Below are 21,323 nucleotides of genomic sequence, written 5' to 3' on the forward strand. Positions count from 1 at the left end.
AACACAAGTTCATTGTGCGCCATATAGGGCGTTGGTGTTTTGTTCGCCCCTGAGTCTTTGGTGACTACAACAGTGTGTGATACATCCTGAGTGCCTAGTAAATATGTCACATCTCCTAAAAACTATTTTTTTTTGAAATCCTTACTGGAGTTGGCAGTGGCTGTGGCAGGTTACTCAGTGCCTGAGGTGCTGAGCTGGGAGGAGGGTGTGGCTTCCTCAGAAGGGAGCCTGATGAGGCCCCTGTGAGAGCCCAGAGCTCCAAGGAGGGTCCCAGACCTTAGACTATGGAGGGGAAAATAAAGTAGCTGAAGAAGGAAGGAGAACATAATAACTTCATGTGTCCCTGTTTTGTCATAATGAGCACTGTTTTGATTTATAGACTCAGTGAGATTGAGAAATTATTTATAGAACTGCACACTTACTGAAAATATTTGAGGTGACTGAAAACAAAGAAACACAAAATAAAACCCTGATAGGTATAAATAAGAAGAACCCTGGAAAAAGAGTAAATATCCAGGATTTAAATCTATATAGAGGACCGGGGAGATGGCTCAGTAAAATAAGTGCTTGCCTGGCAAGCATGAAGGCCTGAGTTCAATCCCCAGTTCTGCCAAAAACAAATAAATCTATGCTAGCTTGGGAGGGAATAGCTTTGTTAGAAAATCAAGCTTCTGTGATTCAACCCAATTCTTCGCAGGTAAGGCCCAGGGGTGGGGGTTATGTGATTACAGTGTCAGTAAGAATGAAAGCTAGAGCCCAAATCCAAATTCTACTTGGCAAAAAAAATTACTAGACCTAGAACTAACTCATTATTCTTAAGGGGCAAGTGCCGTCAGGGAGTATGCCACGTTAGCCGAACATTTGAGGCTTATGTGTGATGACCATGGAAGCTGCTTCCTACACAGAAAACTGTCTCTTAAAACTATTAAAAATAGCATCCTGTTCAATAACTGTGGTTGCCCCTACTACTGCCATCTTAAATAGTGCCAGGTATTCCTAACCAAACCATTTTTATGTTCTTTTTAAAGATGATCCTGTGAGAGTTTTTGTTTCTTCTACAGTTTTACGCATTGATTTTTCTTCGTTTTAGTTTCAGCCTATGGGGACCGTGTGCCGAGAAGCAGTGAACGATTGTGATATTCGTGAAACATGCTCAGGAAATTCAAGCCAGGTAATGTATAGAACAGTTTCCTTAAACCCTAGAGGAAAAAGTGGAGGCACCTCTAGTCCTCTGACTGCCCCTGGAATGCAATGGACAGGATGCTCGGGTCTCTTTCGCATCATCTCTCTTTGTTTCTCAGTATTTAAAGATTCAGTAATCAAAGCTTAAGCAGATGTAAAGCATACTTTTGTTTTAATGTTCACTTAGCCTGAAATGACAATTATGTCTTAAATATTTTGGTTTTAAGTTCAAAGTAAAAAGCAGTTTGTTTTTGTCTACTTAGTAAAGGAAGAAGCAGAGGACTCTTTAGCTGCGTGAGACAGAAGCCAGCGGAGACAAGAGTTCTAACACACAAGGCTCTGAGAGGAGAGCGCTCTTCTCTCTCTGAGATGGTCACATCACTTCTACTGTTTACAGCTGTCCTGGAAATTGATAGCATTTAGTTGTCAATAGGCATACTGGGAAATGGGAAACTGATGAGGGTTTCAAAATCTCCAGACCTCACTTTGCACAGTAACGCTCGGCTATAAAAATAGTTACATAAGCAGAAACAATGCAGCGTCGCCTGAACTACATATTGAGGCTGTCTCAGAAATCCAAAAAAAAAAAAAAAGAAAAAGAAAAAGAAAACCAACCAACCAAACGAAAAACAGTAGAAAATATTATGGTTCATCTATGATCTTTAAAACATGCATACAAGCTGGGTATCATGTAGGGTAGCACATGCACATGATTTGAGCCTTGGGGAGGCTAAGACAAGAGCATCCTGAGACTTGAATTCAAGGTCAGCCTGAACTACACAGTCAGATGCTGTCACAACAAAACAGAATGACATAAAAATGCAACAAACTATCAAAAATCTCTTGCCACTGGCTTAAATGTGAAGAGAAATGAGGAAAGAGGTATTTAACACACTAAAAGGAAACAATGAATTTTTTTTAACAGTCTTAGAAGTAGTTTGCACTCCACTTGCTTCACATTGTGAACCTCGAGGTACGACACTGAGCACTGTGTCCATGCTTTGGGGGCAGTGGTCAGCATCTTGTCCTTGGTTCTTTGCATGTTGGGAGATGCTGAAGGGGTATGGAGCTGTGTGTGTGAGGTGTCTTGGCAGTGCTGCTGTCTTTGGGATGTCTTGGTTATGTGTCACCCACTCCATTCCTTATGCCCGTGAATCCATCTTGGCCAGGTCCCTTGGGTGCTTGTCTGGAGCTCTGTGGGCGGCCCTATCAGCATCCCGTAGTAGCTACTTTTATTCTAATTCCATTTATGTGCAATTTGAATTTCACCCTTGGTGTTAGTGCCTTCATTTCTGTACTACATTTTCATCCCTGTGGACCAGTGCCTTCTTCATCTATCCGTTTTTGCACAATACCACATGATATCTCCAGAAAACAGAGGCACCTGAGCTGCACACAGTGCCGCCTGTGTGTGAACTGAACACAGATGGGCAGTGGCCAGTCACTGACAGACATGGGCAAAAGGATCAGGAGGGCTCACTGACCATGGCGGGTGTGGTTATTGGCCTTGTGATCAGTTGATTGCAAAGCTAGTACAAAAGTTTGCACCTTACAGGATTACAATGAATGCACAGGACCGTGATAAGGATAACTGAAACCATGTTGCTTTGGGGGCTTGTGTTATTTAGCAAAACCACAGAACCTTCTCACCATGTCTCCCAACTTTTCTCATGTGACTATACAACTATACATTTTCTTCCTTATATAAACAAACATAAAAATTGCCATTTTTAACATATATATGTATATATTTAGTACAGGGTCTATAGGGTCTCACTACACAGCTTGGACTCATAGTGATCCTCCTGTTTTTAGCTTCCTAGTGCGGGTATTACAGGCATGCGCCACCATGCCCAGATTTGGTGGCCAGCTCAACATTCCTGGAGCCTGGCGTGTCAAATGTTTTTCTCTATTGAGATGATCGCATGGTTTTTGTCTGTAGCTCTATTCATATGGTATATTGCATTTATTGTTGAAACATTCCTACATCCTTATTTGGTCCTGGAGTATAATCTTGATGATTTGCTGCATTCTTTTTTTTTTTTTTTTTTTTTTTGGTACCAGCAGGCACTATGCCACTGAGCTATATCCCCAGCACTTCCTGCGTTCTATTTGCCATTGTCTTATTGAGGATTTTTTTCTATCTCAGTTCATTAGGGAGATTGGCCTATATTGCTCTTTCTTGGTTGGCTCCTTCTTTGGTTTGGTTTTGGTATCAGGGTAATGCTGGCTTCCAGGAACCATTTGGGGAGTATTTCTTCCATTTCACTTTCATTAAAGAATTTGAGAAATAATGGCATTAGGTCTTCACTAAATTTCCTGTAGAGTTTATCACTGACTTTGTCAGGGCTTGGGCTTTTCTTTGTTGGTAGGTTTTTAATTACATCTTTAATTTCATTGACCGATACTGGTTTATTTAGAATTGTTATGTCTTCTTGATTCAGTTTTAGTAATTCATATGTCACTAGGAATCTGTTCATTTTTTTTGTGTTTTTCATCTTATTCAAATACAAGTTCTGAAAGTACTTATAGATGATTTCCAAGCATCTTATCTTTGGCAAAGGAGCCAAACACGAAAGGAAGGAGGATAGCCTCTTTAATAAATGGTCCTGGAAACTGGCTTTCAACATGCTGAAGATGAAAACTAAACTCGTGTCTTTCACTGTGCAATAGACTAATGTAAAAATGGGTCAAAGATCGAAATGTTAAAACAAAAACACTAAATCTGCTCATGGATAGAATAGGTGGAATTTTTAAGACATTGCTGTAGCCTAAGAGTTTATGGCCAAAACTCCGATCACATGAGTAATATCACAAGGAATTAACAGCTGGGATCTCACAGAGGAACCACCAACAGAATACAGAGACAGCCATGGTGTGGAAAAAACAAACGTTGCCAACAGTACTTCAAACAAAGGACTGCTATCTAGAATATATGAAGAATTCAAAAAAATCAGGACGCCTAAACAGAAAGACGCTATCCTAAAATATCCATCTGAAATGAATAGACACTTTTCAGATGAAGAAATAGAAATGGCAAATAAATATATTTTAAAGATATTCAGAATCCCTGGTCATTGGAAAGAGGCAAATTAAGCAATTCTGACATTCTGACTTACTTCAGAAAGGATGACTATTATTAAAAAAAAATCAATCAATAACAAATGTTGTTGGTTGTTGTTCAGACAGGGGCAATCACTGTGAAAATCAGTATGGAGATTCCTCAAAAAACTAAAAGTGCAGGGCCTGCTTGACCCAGCTATTCCCCTTCTTGGTATCCTCCTGAAAGAACTAAAAGCATGGAACCACAGCGATATATGCACACCCATGCATGTAGTTGCAAAGTTTCTACTAGCCAGATCTTGGAAAAAACCCAATGCACATCAGCCAGTGAATGAATAAAGAAGATGTGTTGTTTTTTCTTTTTTCTTTTTTAATACAATAGAGCTGCTGTGCTATAAAGGACAAGCTTGAGAAATTTCTAGCTAAATGAATGTACCTTGAAACTATAAAGTATAAATAAGGATCCAATGTATGACACTTACTGAAAAATGAGAAGAAAATGTTCAAATGAGACAAAGAATCAAGGAAGGGAGAGGAGGGAAAGAGAAATGGGTTAAGAATAAAAAAGACATGGAAACAGAGCTTTGTAAATAAGGAGGGGTAGAAGCATTGAAGGGGGGGAGGGGGAATAAAGAAGCAGGAGGCACCATGTGCACGTTATGATGAATGTGGTCAGCATGTATACCTAAAAGGTACCAATGAAATAAAAACAAGTCTTACAGCAGACTTCTGCTTTTTTTTTTGGGGGGGGGGGGCGGAACCAGGGATTGAACTCAGACCCTTGCACTTCCCAAGCAAGGTTTTATTCTACTGAGCCATCTCCCTGGCCCCAGACTTTGGCTTGACAGTCATCATTTTAAGTGGGAGAGCAGTGCTGCTTCTCCTGGCTAAGGAGTAAAAGCTGTTCTGGCTCCAGCCTGTGGGCTCACCAGCTGCCTTTGTCCCATGCGTCCATTTCCTCCTTGCTCTGAGGCAGTGTGTCTGCGTGTAGCAGCTTCCCCGACATAAATCACTCACTGCACCTGCTACAGCAGTTCTGTTCTTTGTTGCTGTGTAATCCACTGTGTTTGCCTCTGATAGATCCTTATTTGAAGAGTGCAAATGGTTGCGTTTCTTCCTGCTCCTTTTCATTCAGGCAGGGGCTTGTTTTGTAGCCCAGGCTGGGCTTGAACTCACAGCGGTCCTCCTGTCTCTGCCTCCGAGGTGCTGGGATTACAGGATTGTTTGAATAGTTTTTATTGGTAAATGCCTTATGAGATGAGGTGTATTATCAGACATAATTTTTAAAATGCAAACACAAAAGGCATGATCCCCAGCCTGATATTGCACTTCCCTCCTGTTTTGCAGTGTGCCCCTAATGTTCATAAGATGGATGGGTACCAGTGTGATGGTGTTCAGGTAGGTTTCACCCCTTCATGGTAGTCTGACCAACACAGGAAGATCAATTTAAATGTTTTGCAGTCAGTTTGGAAGATAAAGTGTTTTTACAATGTGTGTTTATTGTTTTCCCCAATTAAATGTTCTTTATTATCTATCTGACATAAACAGCTACTACACTGCTAATGAGAATTCGCTGTTGTGTTTTAGGGAATCTGCTTTGGAGGAAGATGTAAAACCAGGGACAGGCAATGCAAATATATCTGGGGACAAAGTAAGTCATTTTTAAAGTAGAGCATTTGGTGGACTTTATAAGCATAGGTGGGTTGGAAGTAAATTTTTTTAGCACTATGATTGGGGGATTTGCAAAGCTATAGAAAGTCTGAACAGGGCTTGTTTCCTGGAAGTTAGAGAAAGCCATCTTCTTTGGGAAGATAAAACCCCACACTTCCTGGCCAGGTGGGGCTTCTGTGATGGCACAGAAGGTGCCTTGGGTACCAGGAAGTGAAGCCCCTGCCAGGCCACACACAGGGCTTACAGAACAGAGCAGACCTGGGCTTGCACTCTAATGCTGAGTGCCCTTAAACGGACTCCTGTAGTGTATGGGGCACATGGAGCCTGAACACTCCTGATACGGAACCCACGCTCTTAGTGAGGGTTGCAGTTTGCTCTTTCTGTATCAGAAAGTTAATGTTATTTTCCTCAAAATTTGTCTGCATTGGCTGGGGATGGCTTGATAACACAAACCTACAGGTCAGTACTTGGGAGGGGGAGGCTGGAGGATCGCTGTGAGATTGACACCAGCCTGAAATATAGGCCAAGACCCTGTCTCAAAAAACAAGAATAAACAAACACCAAAGAATTTGTCAGTGTTTCAGAGAAAGCCTCATGCAGTCATAGTTAATGCATGTTATTTAAATTATATTCTATTTAAATTCATATTTTAACAATGTATAATATATATTTTTCTACAAGTGTTACTGGGCTACTTTTTAGAAGCAGTTTTATCTTAACCTCTTTCAGAAGGCAATTTGTATTAGGAAATAAAAACTGTAAAAAATGATAATCTTTAATTGTCATTGGCTATCATCCTTTGAGAGGAAGTATACATTGTTATGAGTTACTAGAACTATGGAGAGAAAGAAGAGATTGAGCCTTACAGATTTGTTCCCTGAACAAGACATGGGGCTTTGTTTCTTCCCCTTGAACAAAAACAGTAGCTGCTAGTAAGAAATAGGAAAAGCAGCTACCAGCATAATTGTTATTTTTTTAATATATAGAGATTAAATTTCCATTATCTAAAATGTTTGGTGCCCAGGAGTGTTTTGGAGTTGAGATTTTTTTCTAATATACAAATATTTATAGATACATAATGAGCTATCTTAGATATAAGTATAAACACAAAATTCATTTATTTTTCATTATATACACAGCCCGAAGGAACTTTTATACAGTATTTTACATACACCTGGGAGTTTTGTTTTTATTTTTATTTTTGTAATTTTAGGGATACAACTCAGGATTTATGCATCGTATGCAGGTGCTCCAGTGTTAGGCTTGTGCCTGAGTTGTGACTCTACCTTATTGCATGAGATCAAGTGGTATATTTTAATTTTATTTATTTTTGCAGAACTGGGGATTGAACTCAGGCCCTTGCGCTTGCCAGGCAAGTGCTTATTCTACTGAGCTATCTTCCCAGCCACCAAGTGGTATATTTTTAAATGAAATTTGTCTCTGAATTTAGCTTGAATCTCATTAAAAGCATAATAAAATTGTTTTTGATAGCTGTTAAGAACTAATAAACAAATAGAATTTGTGCCACTATTTCTTAAATCCACTCACAGTGCATTCATATTTTAATGAAATTGAATTTCAATTGATAAATTTTGCAATTTAAAAGATCCATGCATTATCAGATTAAAACAACACTCAGATTCCCTCTCACCCCAGAAAGGATGACTATCAGCAAGAAATCAACCACTAACAAGTACTGGAGGGGCTGTGGAGAAAGAGCAACCCTTCTGTACTGTTGGGGGAGGATAGACTGGTACAACCTCTGTGGAAATCAGTGTGGACATTCCTTAAAAAGCTAGGATTGTAAGTCTTCTTAAACCAGCTATTCCCCTTCTGGGTATTTTTCCAGAAGAACTGAAAACATTATACCACATATGTGTATAATGTTTACAGCAGCCCAATTTGTCATAGCTAAATTTTGAAAATAACCCAAATGCCCATCAGCTGAGGAATGGATAGAAAACATGTGGTATTTTGGTACAATGGAGTATTACTCAGCTATAAAAAAGATAAACTCAAGGCTTTAGGTAAATGGATGCAACTAGAGGTCACACTCAGAAGTGAAATAAATAAGATCCATGTGTGTAAACATTGTATTGTCTCCCTAGTGTAAAAACCTGAAAGAGTAAATAAAATCCAAATGGTACAATAGATATTATGAAAGGGAAAGAAACTAAGCAAAGGGAAGGAATAACTGTGATGAGGGAAAGGAGAAAAGAAAGGAGGAAGGGGAAAATATATACCCTTGTATGTACAAGGATAGAAGGAAAAATTGTACTGCTGATTTCTAGTGGCTAATTAAAAGGAATAGTTAATGCTTAAATTTATTTTTTTTTAATTTAAAAAAATTTTTGAACAATCTTGCATGCTTATACCTGGTAATATGGACAACTAATTTGAGGACAGCAATATGCAATACAGCCATTGTTGAGTTTGTATTATATTATTTAGTGAAATTCTAATTAAATTAATTAAAATTTCTAAACAAAAATTAGAATTTAATTAAAATTAAAATTTCTAATTTTTTCAAAATTATTTATTCTCTTTTAAAAAATAAAAAAGTCATGCATTCTATCCAGCACTAAGCTTGAAGCCTGTATTTACTCTCGAAGCTGTTTGACTGCACCTCCTTCCTTATTAGCCAATTCCTGCGCAGTGTTCTTGCCCTCTGTAGCCTGAGTCCCATCAGAGACCTAACAATGGTCGTTTACCAAATTTCAAATGAGTTATGAACAAACGTCCGTGAGCCTGGGACGCCTGGGACCCAGTCATGAGCCATGGCAGGTTTTATTTGGGAGCCTGACAGCGCTGCGATGGGAAGAGTCCTGGAGCTGGAGCTTTGCTCTAGGCGCTTTGCTCAGCTCGCGTCTTCCTCCCTCACTGATGGAGAATTCTGTTCTGCTTCAGAGGTGACGGCGTCCGACAAGTACTGCTACGAGAAACTGAATATCGAGGGGACCGAGAAGGGTAACTGTGGGAAAGACAAAGACACTTGGATACAGTGCAACAAACGGTGAGGTGGAGCCGTGAGCCCAGACTCGCCCTGGGGGCTCCTGGATGCTCCTGCGCTCTGCAGCCCACGGAGCACGCTCTTGCCTACTCCGTTCTTCCCGAGGTTCCTGTGCCCCAGGGCTCCCAAACCTTGACCTGTGCCCCACGTCTTCCAAGGCTTGTGTCATCCAGGTAGTGGCAGAAATTTCTCCTCTAGAGGACACCTCCCAGCACTTGAAAATAACAGGAATTTAAGCCACCAGAACAAATATACTCAGTGCTATTGCATGAGTTAACTGGTCAGATCACTTCCATTTTTGCCAAAATCCCAAGGTTTCACTGCCTGTATAGAAGCCTAGGAGTGAAATTTAACACTTCTTTCTTCTGTATGTTGTCCAAACACCAAGTCATGGGCATTTTCCCCTTTTGCTCCTCTCCACTGTTTTTTTTTTTTTTAACTTCGCTTTTTTTTTCTAATTTATTTATTTATATGTGTGTGTGTGTGTGTGTGTGGCCAGGTCAGCCCACCAGGGGGCGGGGCTGGCTGGCATGTGGTGCTGGGGGATTGAACCGTGGTCCCTGTGCTTTGTCTAAGCTTGTTCTAAGTAGGTGCTTTAGACCACTGAGCCATCTCACCAGCCCCTTTCCACTGGTTTTTAATTCAGTTTTTCATTTCCTTCTTTGCTGGCATTACCCTGAGACCTGTATTAGCTCTTCAGTTATTGTTTTAACATTCTCTTAAGTTTCCTATACCAGCAGTCTCTGCCATACTAACGTCACAATACTTTCCTCCTGACTTATCTTACGTCAGTTCTTTGTTCAAATTTTATTACTTCCACGTAGCTAATTACTTGAGAATAATACCAAACATTATATGCACACTATGTGCTAAAAATTGTATCATGTTTTGCATTAGATATACTATTCTTTATGGCAGTCTTCCCATTCTTATGGAAACAGAAGCATAATCAATGAATTTATTTAAGGTCATGTAGACAGAATGTAATAGAAAAGAGTAGAGCTGGGTGTGGAGGTACATGGTTGCCATCCCATCCTCCCAGTTGGAAGACTGAGGCAGAAGGATTGCAGGTTCGAACCCAGCTTGAGCAATTTAGAGAGACCCTGCTGCAAAAATAAGAAATAGAAACAGAGAGACAGACAGACAGAGAACACAGGAGGGGAAGGGAGAAAGAGAGATAAAGAAAGAGGGTAATGAATATAGCTTAGTGGGAGAACAGCATTGTTCAATCTGCAGTACCACAATAAAAAAAAAAAGGATGGCCAGATAGTTCAGCAGACTAAAGCATCGGCTTAGGCAGGCTCAGGGACCAGATTTCGATCCCTGGAGTGCTGCCATGCTGGTCCTGTCCCGGGGGTGCCCAGAGAGGGTGACTGAAACTGGGTGTGGTTGTGTGTGCCTGTAATTCCAGCGCTTGGGAGGCTGAAAACAGGAGGATCACTACAAGTCCAATCTGTGTAGTGAGACCCTGTACTAAATACATTAAGAAAAGAAAAAGGGGGGGGGAAGAAAGAGAAAGAAAATATATCTATGTAACAAAATGGGATCATAGCTTGGCACTGTACCTAGTCCATGACTTACTCCCACCAATCTACATTTTTTGAGCTTCTCTATTCTTCTCAAAGTCCAACAAACCTTACTCTTCCCGATACACAAGCACACTGTGACCTTCATGTCTTTTTGTCCTGTTCCTTCCTCAGGAAACTTTTATACCCATACCATCATTAGTGAAAAACTTACCTGACGTTCAAAGCCCATTTGGAAAACTTTTTCTCTATATTCTTTTTCTTGATTTCCCCTTGAAATAAGTCATCTCTCTCTTCCCTAAACTCCCATAATCCTTCCTGCTAGTCTTTGGCCCTTTCCCCCAATTGCATGTTTTACAGTTTTTATGTATATGATTTATCATTTCATCCGGAGCTTAATTTCCTTGAGGCAAAAGATGGTATCCAGTTTTCTTTATATATTCTAAGTTACTCAGAAAAGTTAATATACATAAATGAATTAAAAATATATATATATAATCTTTTTGAGATAGGGTCTTGCTGTGCAGTTCAGGCTGCCTTTGAGCTCACTTTGTAGCCCAGGCTGCTCTCGAACTTGCAGTGATCCTCCTGCCTCAGCCTCTTGAGTGCTAGGATTATAGGCGTGTGCTGCCACACCAGGCTTCTTTTGCTTAAAAAGAATTTTGTTTGTAATAGATACAGTAAAATAAAATTTTAAAAATTATTTTTAAAGACTACATTAATACACATTGTTTTCCATGTTGGTGATAAATACAGATCTAAGCTTTCTCCTTTATTAATTTGAAAACTGACATTTTTACACATAATCTTTCTGATCCTCCACTCAATGCTCACAAGATATTTAATAAAATCTTTGTGATTTACAATCAATTTACATTGATTTAATCAATTTACATTGATTAATTTACATTGATTTAATCAATTTACATTGTAAATACAATGTATTTAATAAAATATACATTTAAATCAATGAAGACATTTTTAAATTGAATTAGAATCCCAACCTGGAGCTAATACTACTTTTATCCTTTGCTGGTATCACAATGTGGGCATGATGTTTTAACTCTCTGAACCTTACCTCCACTTTCCCTTTGTATACATACCATCCCTAATTAATGAAAAACTGTACTTAGCACATAATGGTACATACAGACTCCATGGTAGTATTTTTTTTCTTTTTATTCTTAGATCAGCAATGTTTCAACAATATGCAATGTATTAATTATTGTAACTGTCCTACTAACCTGTTTTGAGACTGTCTCATTGCTATTTCTTTCTCAATAAAATTAATTTTACAAAAAGAAAAAAAAATTGAATTAGAATCATGTGGTAGTAGGAGAAGTAACAATTTGTAAAAGGTAGTAAGCTTTTGAGGTTGGGAATCTATACAATTTGTGCAGTATAAAATGTTTCCTTTGATTCTGGAAAGACGGGTTAGAGAAAGGTCTATATTACAAAAGAATGCTGATCACAGGTCATTCATTCACTTACTGAATACTTAAACATAGTTCATCATCTAATGTGTGTTGATGTTTAATGGAAAGAGATTCTAACATAAAAAATTTAATTTGATACTTTTGTGTAACTAGTACTTGAACTATTAGACAGTAAAGGGGAGCTAAAATGGTTGCAATTTTGGTCCACTGTTAAGGTACTTTTCAGAGTAGAAGGCAAACTCATTTCAGTTTGCTTTGTGTGGCATGTAAGTAATATAGCTGGTTAAAAAGCATGCTAAAATTTTGAGAGGATTATCATTACAATTGTGTGTGGTTTGTTATATCTTTGCAAAAAGTAGCACATAAATAATTGGTGCTCTTTCAATGCAGGGATGTGCTTTGTGGTTACCTTCTGTGCACCAATGTTGGCAGTATCCCAAGACTCGGAGAGCTCGATGGGGAAATCACATCTACTTTAGTTGTGCAGCAGGGAAGAACATTAAATTGCAGGTAATTATCTAGCCATTCCGCAAGAACATCAGTCACCTTACTTCCCAAGAGTGCAGTGTGGGACTACTGTTTTCAGCTCCAGTGCAGATTCATAAGGCAAACTGGAAGCAAGTCCATCAGGCGACTGAGTCAGTCCCAACAGAAAGTGATCAAAGATTTAGTTGAATGTGGAATATTATATTGTTGCCAGGTTGATGTTTAATTGATTGGTAAAATCTTGCAGCACTTAGTTTGCCTTTCCTTCTTATTAAGGAAAATGAATGCTACTTCAAGGGAAAGTCTGATTGAAATATGTGGACCTATTTTTTCTTCCTTCTCAGGTCCCACTTTCATGAGTTAATGGATCTTTTTATTTTTATTTTTAATTTTTTTATATTTTTAGGGAAGGGTCTACAGGGTGTTCGGGGTCTCACTACAAGATCGGACTCATAGTGATCTGCCTACTTACAGCCTCCCAAGAGCTGGGATTACAGATGTGTGCCCCACGATGCCCAGTCTCAATTGATGTCTCAGTGTGCCCTGGGGGCGGGGCTGGGGCCGGCATGGCAGGCCAGGGGATCAAACCCCCAGCCTCTTCGCCCAGGCGCTTTAATCCGCTGAGCTATTTGGCCAGCCCTAATGGATCTTTTTAAGAATTCCTGTATTCATAGGAGAAGGACAGGAGACAAGAGTAGCAGTTCTAGAAGATAAAGCAAATGGTTGAGTGGCACAGGACTTACAAGAACTCAGAAAGTTTGTTTCTTAGTAGGTATTGGAGAAAACTGAGATCCAGTTTGAGAGATATTGTCCATTTTTGGAAAGATTCCGAAATTAGCAACATTGCATACTTTTGAAAGCGGAGCAAAGGAGTTTGGGGGTAGAGGCTGAAATAAAGACAATAGATGAAAGTCTGCTAAAAAAGTAGTTAGATAAGACAAAGTAGAGCAAAGTAAAAGACACATGATAGGAAACAGGGAGATGGGCCTCTCGTAGGTGGGAAGGGCATCTAGAGCCAGGGAAGGAAGGAGAATAGGGAAGAGAGGAGAAAGGGAAGTAAAAGGAATTATGTGTCCTGTGTGCAGTGCACCAACTCCCCACAATGAATATTCATTATGTTTGCCAGGATGGCCCAATAAAAAAATGCCCTTGTTTAATCTCCATGTGATTGTATATTTTCTACAGTTCCTCTTGCTGTTGTTTTCTAGTTTCATACCATTATGGTCTGATAGAAATGCAAAAAATTATTTTAGATTTAAAATTTTTAGCATTTGCTTTATGGCCTAAAATATGGCTTATTTCAGAAAAAGTTCCATTGTTAAAAATAAAAATATATTTTACAGCTGTTGGATTAAAAAAAAGAAAAAAAACTTTTTTTACTGTGCAAGTTTCTCCAAAATTCACTCACCTCTAGCCTTTCTTAGGAAGCAACTAGAAATGGTGTCCCAACCAAATGAAGGAGTAAGGCAAGGAAGAGAAAGGGAAGGGACACAAATAAGATGCCCACCAAGGAGAGAGTGTACAGGGCTTATAGGGTCTCACTACACAGATAGGACTCTCAGGATCCTCCTGTTTTCAGCCTCCCAAGTGCTGTGATTACAGGGATGCACCACCACGCCCAGTCTCAGTTGCAGGGTCAGCATGCCCCGTGGGCAGGGCAAGCATGGCACACTGGGGATCGAATCCCGGTTCCTGCGCCTGTCTAAGCAGGTGCTTTAGTCTGCTGAGCTATTTGACTGGCCCAAGAGTGCAGTCTTACAATGGATGGTGAGGGGAATCTAAGATTTACAGGCTCATTTAGGTGCGTGAGGACGACCGGCACACAGGAACAGGTCAGAAACTCTGGGAGACCTTTTCAAAGGAAGACAGACTGACACAGACATACCTTCATTGGAGAATCTGACAGTGAACAGGGAGGTTGGATTACCTTGGAGTTAATCAGGACATTTTTAGAGAAGTAGGTAGAGGAACAAGAAACAAAAGACCTAATAGCTTAGAAGAAAGCAAACAGTAGTACAGGGAGAAGGCTTATGTCATAGAACTGACCTTCCCATAGTTATAATGTATATGTTTTTTACTGATTTAACTATTGATTAAACAAAGTGTATGACCAATAGGGAAAAGAAAGATAGATTCTCAATTTCCCTAAAGGGAATTATCAAAAGATGTTATCAAATGATAATACCTAAAATTGAAAAAATAAAATATAGTAGCAAAACTAATTTCAAAACTCATAAGTAACATACATAAATAACAAAAATTTAGTGAAAATAGAAAGTGGATTTCTGCTAAGAAAACTGTATTGGGGAAGATGACTGCTTATTGCATTTATAAAACCAATTTGTCTATTTGATTCTTTACATTGTGGGCATGCAAAATTTTGATACAAATAAAAAGAATGGGTTTTTTAAACTAATATTCACATGGTAACATGAAAAGTTGATTATGGCTATGAATTTTCAATTCTTATGCTTTTGTTTACTTCTACATAATATGTGCTTGCTATATTGAATAAAAAAACTATAATAGTTTTGTCATTCTCAAATAGAATTTGTACATGCTTAATGTTTTTAGAATCTATAAACCCAACCTATGTTTCATCCTTTCTGAAACACAGTTGAAATCCTAAAGTCTACTTATTAAATCAAATGTAACAATAGTAGCTTATTGGGTTGATACACAGTAATGATGGCAAAATAATAAAGTCACTTGAGCTCAGGCCCTTATATTTAAGTTTTAGAATGCATTGGGGCCAGGGAGAGAGCTCAGAAGAATAAGTGCCTCCCTGGCAAGTGCAAGATCCTGAATTCAATCCCTGGTACGGCAAATGAATAAATAAAATAAAATAAATGTTGAATATGCTTACTGTTCCTGACCTTTGTTGAGTTGTAAGTGGAAAGTAGACGTGATTGCCTGCTTTCTGGTTTTTAGGAATATTGTCAAGGTGCATGCAAATTAATGGAATGTTATTTTCTTGTTTGCAATCAATCTGTTTTCAGTGGTGGGCATGTTAAGCTTGAAGAAGATGTCGATCTTGGCTATGTAGAAGATGGGACACCCTGTGGTCCCAAAATGATGTGCTTAGAACACAGGTGTCTTCCCATGGCTTCCTTCAACTTTAGCACTTGCCTAAGCAATAAAGAAGGCCTTGTTTGTTCAGGAAACGGAGTAAGTATTCATCCCGTGCCTTGCCATGGGGAGCTGTTCATTTCTCCTATGTCACAGAAATAAATATGATCCTAAAGTACTTATTTCCTTCATTACAGAAAACATGTTTATCCATGTTTCTGGTTGATATGTGAACACTAAATTGATTATAGCTATTTGGATATTTTTATTTTGCAATCTGAGAATGACTAGGAATAAGAAACAGGTACTCTCTTAGTCAAGTTATTCTCTTCCTTTCTTAGGTTAATGTGGCTTCATAGAATACAGTATTAGTTTTCTACAAGTGAAGTAGAAGATAAATTTTAACAAACAAAATGGGTTTTTTTTTTAAGGTGGAGTGAAAAAGAGAGCTAATGGCCCCAATATTTAATTATTGGTATGGCCTAGGTACTGACCAGTCAGAACACACCATAATAACAGCTGTGGATGAAGCTTAGAAATAATTTAGGAAACTGATTCTTACAGATGCATAGAAAGAATGGCATTTGAAAGCATTTCCATTCTGTTCTTTCAGTTATATACTAGATGCTATTCTACTATATGTTCAGATGTTATTCACATATCAATGTAATCAAGTTTAAAGGTCATTTTTTCATCTTCAAGTAGGAATACATGTGCTAATGAAAAGATCTTAGTCCTTTCCCTTTCACATGTTCTATGATTTTCTTTTTATCTTCATTCTAGATTCTTTATATAAGCTGATTATATTATCCCATTGAGGTAAAGGATGCTGGCCACTTCATGCAATATGTCTGAGAGATACACCAGTAACTGATTATTAAGGAAGTAACTAGTTGTCCCTCCTTGACAAAGCATAGACATTCTTTTGTGACAAACAAGAAAAGACAGAATCAGTAACTTTGCTTCTGTTAAAAAGGAGTCTGCTAAATCTTCTTTCCTTAATCATTAAGAGGATTTTAGGGAAAGCATTTTGGAGGGATTAGGAGGAAAGATTAATGGAATTATTTTTGATTATCCAGCTAAAGTGTGAATTACCATATTATATTCATGTGAAACTTTCAAATGTAACATTCAGAGACCAAAAATAGTTGCATCCAAATAGCATTGGTTTAATAAATTAATAAAAGAGTGAACATTGATGTGATAGTAAATAGGATCCAAGTAACTTACAGCAGTCGTAGGTAATACAGAAATGTCGCAGACCATGTAATTTTGGCCTCCAGTCACTTGGTTAAAAGGAAGAAGAGCAGTAGCTGCCCTTTACACACTGTGCCTCAGGTGATTAAGCCTGTGGATTTGCACACAGGTGGCTTTGCTTCCCAGCTCTGCTTCTTACTCTCTGGATGACTTTGGGTAAATTCCTTAGCTCTTCTGTGAGTCAGTTTACTTGTCTGTAAAATGGGGTTAATAGTGGTGCCTTATTTATGGGATTGCTGTGAAGAATACACAAATTAACACTTATAAAGCACTTTAAACACTGCCTGGGACATAGTGAGTATTCAATAAATGTTAGCTCGGCTGTGTCTTTCGATCACCGCCATCTGGTCTGTTGTGTTTCTGTATCACTGGTCCTGTCATATGACATGGAAACTGATGGCTGGGGAGGCAGGACCTGATGTCGGTGCACTGTTAGGACAGGAGTGAAATGGGGCTTGAAGCTAGACTGTTTGACTTTAAGCCTGAACCTTTTTCTTAGTGCGTATTTGTTCATCTGTAGTTCCTCCTGGGGCTACTTTATGGATACATCTAGACATGGATGTGTGTGGTCTTTTGGAAATTAGAGACCAAAACACCCCTCTAGTGAAAATCTGCCCCAGGAGGAATTTCTCCCATTTTAACTCCACTCATTTGTTTTGAATTATAAGATACAAGTGGACATGCTTGAGCTGAGATCCCAGGGCAATCACCTTATGAAATTTTTTCTCTGACCACTGGAAAATTGTAGGCCTTTTCATTGCTTTGCTGGACTTTTCTTTGTCTTACTCTCTTTCTTAAAACAGTAATAAAATTTGAGATAAAAAATCCTTTATTTTCCTTTTTGCCGGGCATGTATCTGTAGTCTCACCGACTCAGGAAGCTGAGGCAGGCTGATTGCTTGAGCCCGGATTTCATAGCCAGCTCGGGTAACAAAGCAGGAGTCCATCTCAAAAGCAGACAAACTAACAGAGAACCTTTCTTTGGAAGAAAAGAAAGTTTCTTGCTTACCTGACAGACAATTGTATTAATGCTTAATTTTTATTTTTTAAATACTTATTTATTTATTTATTTATTTATTTATTTTGGCAGAACTGGGGATTGAACTCAGGCCCTTATGCTTGCCAGGGAAGCGCTTATTCCACTGAGTCATCTTCTTGGCCCCAATGCTTAATTCTTAAATCTCTTATAACAGTTAATAAAAGTGAAAGCAATAATTGCACTGATGTTTTTTAGACATAGCTAGAGATATTTCCCTCTGTTAGATTTCATTGTTCCCTGTCGGTCATCTGTTGGTTCCTAGGAATTTTTTCTTTAGGTAATACAATGAGGAATAAAAGAATTAGTATTAGGAAGAAAGCACCAATAATTTTCCAGTATCATCAAACTCCAAGCACTTAACAATCCGAAATTAATGTTTATTTGTCGTGCCTCTGGACCAGAGAAGTAATGTTCACCTTGATTCTGGATTTCAGTTTTGCAGTAATGAACTGACGTGTGTGTGTAACAGGCACTGGACAGGTGCGGACTGCAGCATCTACTTCCCTTATAACGAGGATGCAAAGACAGGCATCACTTTGGCTGGCAATGGTGGGTACTTAATGTGTATCACTGTATCGTCTCCGTATCGAAGGAAAGAGAAAACTGCCCTTTGTATGCTTTTGAGTTATTTTTTATAATAACTCAAAATTAAATTATATCCACATAATAATGAATTGCACAGCTAAGATCTGCTTATAAAACTGATCATTTTCATTAAATCGTAATCATTTTTCATATCTAGTGTAAGTCAGTGTACTGATTTAGCTGTATCATGTTCTACTTAGACGGATCATCCAACTGTCCTATTCATCTGAGGCTGTCATGAAACCCTGGCATTTTTTTTTTGAATGAAGAAAGTACTCATAACTTAAAGAGAGAACTTTATATTTAAAGACTGCATTAAAAAAAAGTAAGAGCTGTGCTCAGCCCCCAGGGTGGGCTGAGATGGCAACTGAGACTGGGTGTGGTGGCACCCGCCTGCAATCCCAGCTCTTGGGAGGCTGTAAACAGGAACATTACTACAAGACCAATCTAGTAGTGAGACCCTGAACACCCTGGAGCCCCTTCCCTAAAATACAGAAAAAAAAAGAATCAAAGAATTTATTTTAATGGTCTTTATTCTAAAGTCTCATCAGTAATTCAGCACCATTTTGTTACTCTAAATTAGAAGTAATAACTTAGGTCTCAGCACCTGGCAGGGTTTGAGGCATAGATCAGAAACAGAGGGGAGGGACAGTTGTGAAAACAGAGTTTCTTCTCCAGGAAGAAATTAAATGAAGGTAATTAAAAGAATTTGTACCTTGGAGGTAAGGTTTTTCTTTCAAGTTATTTCATCATATGATTATTATATATTTTTTGCCTGAGATATTGCTCAAGTTCTGAAGTTCATTTGCCCCCAAAGGATGAGAAAAAGGAATGTATTTATTTTAATTAGCTAGACAGCTGCAAAGTCTTAACTAACATGACTTTATCCTACTGAGCTATCTCCCCGGCCGTCACACTAACATGACTTTAATAAAAAAAAAAAAGTCACAGAATGATTAGGATTTTGGGATCCTCACACTTAGCAATGATAAATGTTTCAGTGAGCTTGTTCTGTACTTAATGCAGAGATAAGGATATTTGTAAGAATATGGACTTTAAGTGGATTAGCAAAAGCCATGCTATTACTCAAATAATGGAGAAGAATCCCTAAGTTTACTGATCCCATTTAAACCCCTGGAAGAGAAGGAAGGAAGGGCAGAGGCACTAAATCCTGGTGTCAGAAAAGCTCAGTGCCCAGGGGCCCCTCTGGTACCTGGACTGACCCCTCCTCCCTGGAGAACTGGACATTCCTTCCACTGCCAGGACCACTGGCCTTTGGTGCTAATGGACACCTCAGGAGCAGAGCGGATGAGAACAGATCGGCGCCACTGCGGTGCAAACCTTGCCATTAAACCCGGGTTATAAATCACTGACAGCCAAATGAGGCACTTGCTATCAGAGCCCAGCCTCAGGCCCAGCTTTCTGCCCTGGGGCCCTCCCAGGAGCTTGTTATCTAAGGCTTGAACTCATAAGGCCATGCTTACTGCTGGGCTCCACTTGAGGATATTGTCACAGCCTGCCTGGCAGTGGGTGCTGACTTAGCCACGCAAGTACGGAGTATTCAGTGGATCTGTGGCCTGCATCCCACCTGCCTGGCCTCTGCCCACCTAGTGCCTCCTTTCTCTCATGCCACAGCTGTGCCAGGCTGTAATGCTGCAGACCACGTTCCCTTCCTAGGGTGCTGTAGCAGTCAGTTCCCAGACCTCTGGCCATAGCGCTTTTCATCTGCACAACTGAACACTTTTTTTGTTGTTGTTTTGGTTTTTGATACGGGGTCTGGCTACATGGTTGAGACTTGCAGTGATCCTCCTGTCTCAGCCTCCGCAGTGCTGGGATTACAAGTGTGCACCACCATGTCAGGGATGGAGGGGAAGGGCTGGCATGGCATGCAGTACTGGGGCTTGAACTGGGGCCCTTGTGCTTGTCAGGCAGACTCTTAGACCACTGAGCTGTCTTCCCTAGCCTTACAGCTGAGCACTTTGCATAGAAACCTGTGGATGTTTTTTCACTTGAGAACCTTGGCCTGCCATGCCAGCTCTGTCCCCGGGGCACGCTGAGACTGCGATTGAGACTGGGCATGGTGGTGCACGCCAGTAATCCCAGCTCTTGGGAGGCTGTAAACAGGTGGATCACTATGAGTCCGATCTGCACAGTGAGATCCTGTATACTGTATACACCGTGTCCCAAATACAAAACAAAAAAAAAAAAGAAAAAGAAAACCTTATGTTCACTTACAGAAACAAAATGTAGCACACAACTGAGAGTGGCAGGGCCCTTGCTTTAGTTGTTAAGTGGATTGATATCAACATAGCATTTTAGAATTTTTGAGATTGAGAAAAGGGTAAAAAGGAGCACAGATTTTTCAAAACTCCCTTCCTGAATAGTGCTGTGGTTTTTAAACACATCTAATTACTTTTCCTTGTTTTGGATCCATGACTTTACATTGCATAGAAAAATACATGGGAAATACAACCATGCAAAGTGTACTTGGACAAGAATCGAGAAGATGCACAAAAATTTGATTGAAAGACAATCGATGTGACTTCTCTTTCTTTTGAAAAATACTTGTTTAGCATGTTGATTGTAAGTCACGAGAACACATTCCCGAGGAAATCTTGAATCACTCATTCTTCCCCTTGTTTTCCTTCTCAGGTGTTGCTGGGACCAATATCATCATAGGCATAATTGCTGGCACCATTTTGGTGCTGGCCCTCATACTAGGAATAACAGCCTGGGGTTATAAGTAAGTAAAATGTCTCAGCATTACTGTAAAAATATGTTCAAGTATCTCGAATAGGTGAAAATGTCTAGAACTTTTATAACACTGGTGAAAGTATAAGTGAACTGAAAATCAGTCTGGCTCAGCAGGCAGTGGTTACCCTTAGGATAGTTAAAAATGTAAGCTAACCATGTTTTAGATTTTGACACAACTCTGTTCTGTTCTGAAAGTACTGATGTTGTTTTAAGATCATCACAGGGAATTGAAGGCAGTTGAAATTG

The 21,323-nt window shown here is 39.3% G+C and overlaps 1 protein-coding gene across 2 annotated transcripts in view; it reads left to right on the forward strand.

Moving 5' to 3' along the window:
• Window positions 1-21,323, forward strand: part of Adam22 (ADAM metallopeptidase domain 22) — a 95,134-nt gene that overhangs the window by 38,380 nt on the left and 35,431 nt on the right. For both annotated transcript variants that reach the window (XM_023708045.1, XM_023708046.1), the window contains exons 14-21: window positions 1,091-1,171; window positions 5,593-5,643; window positions 5,833-5,896; window positions 8,824-8,929; window positions 12,279-12,398; window positions 15,374-15,542; window positions 18,173-18,287; window positions 20,976-21,066. In XM_023708045.1, the coding sequence (XP_023563813.1) occupies window positions 1,091-1,171; window positions 5,593-5,643; window positions 5,833-5,896; window positions 8,824-8,929; window positions 12,279-12,398; window positions 15,374-15,542; window positions 18,173-18,287; window positions 20,976-21,066 (797 nt within the window). The remainder of the gene's footprint in view (window positions 1-1,090; window positions 1,172-5,592; window positions 5,644-5,832; window positions 5,897-8,823; window positions 8,930-12,278; window positions 12,399-15,373; window positions 15,543-18,172; window positions 18,288-20,975; window positions 21,067-21,323) is intronic.

The sequence above is a fragment of the Octodon degus genome, unplaced genomic scaffold, assembly GCF_000260255.1.
Source record: "Octodon degus isolate 3935 unplaced genomic scaffold, OctDeg1.0 scaffold00323, whole genome shotgun sequence".
Lineage (NCBI taxonomy): Eukaryota > Metazoa > Chordata > Mammalia > Rodentia > Octodontidae > Octodon > Octodon degus.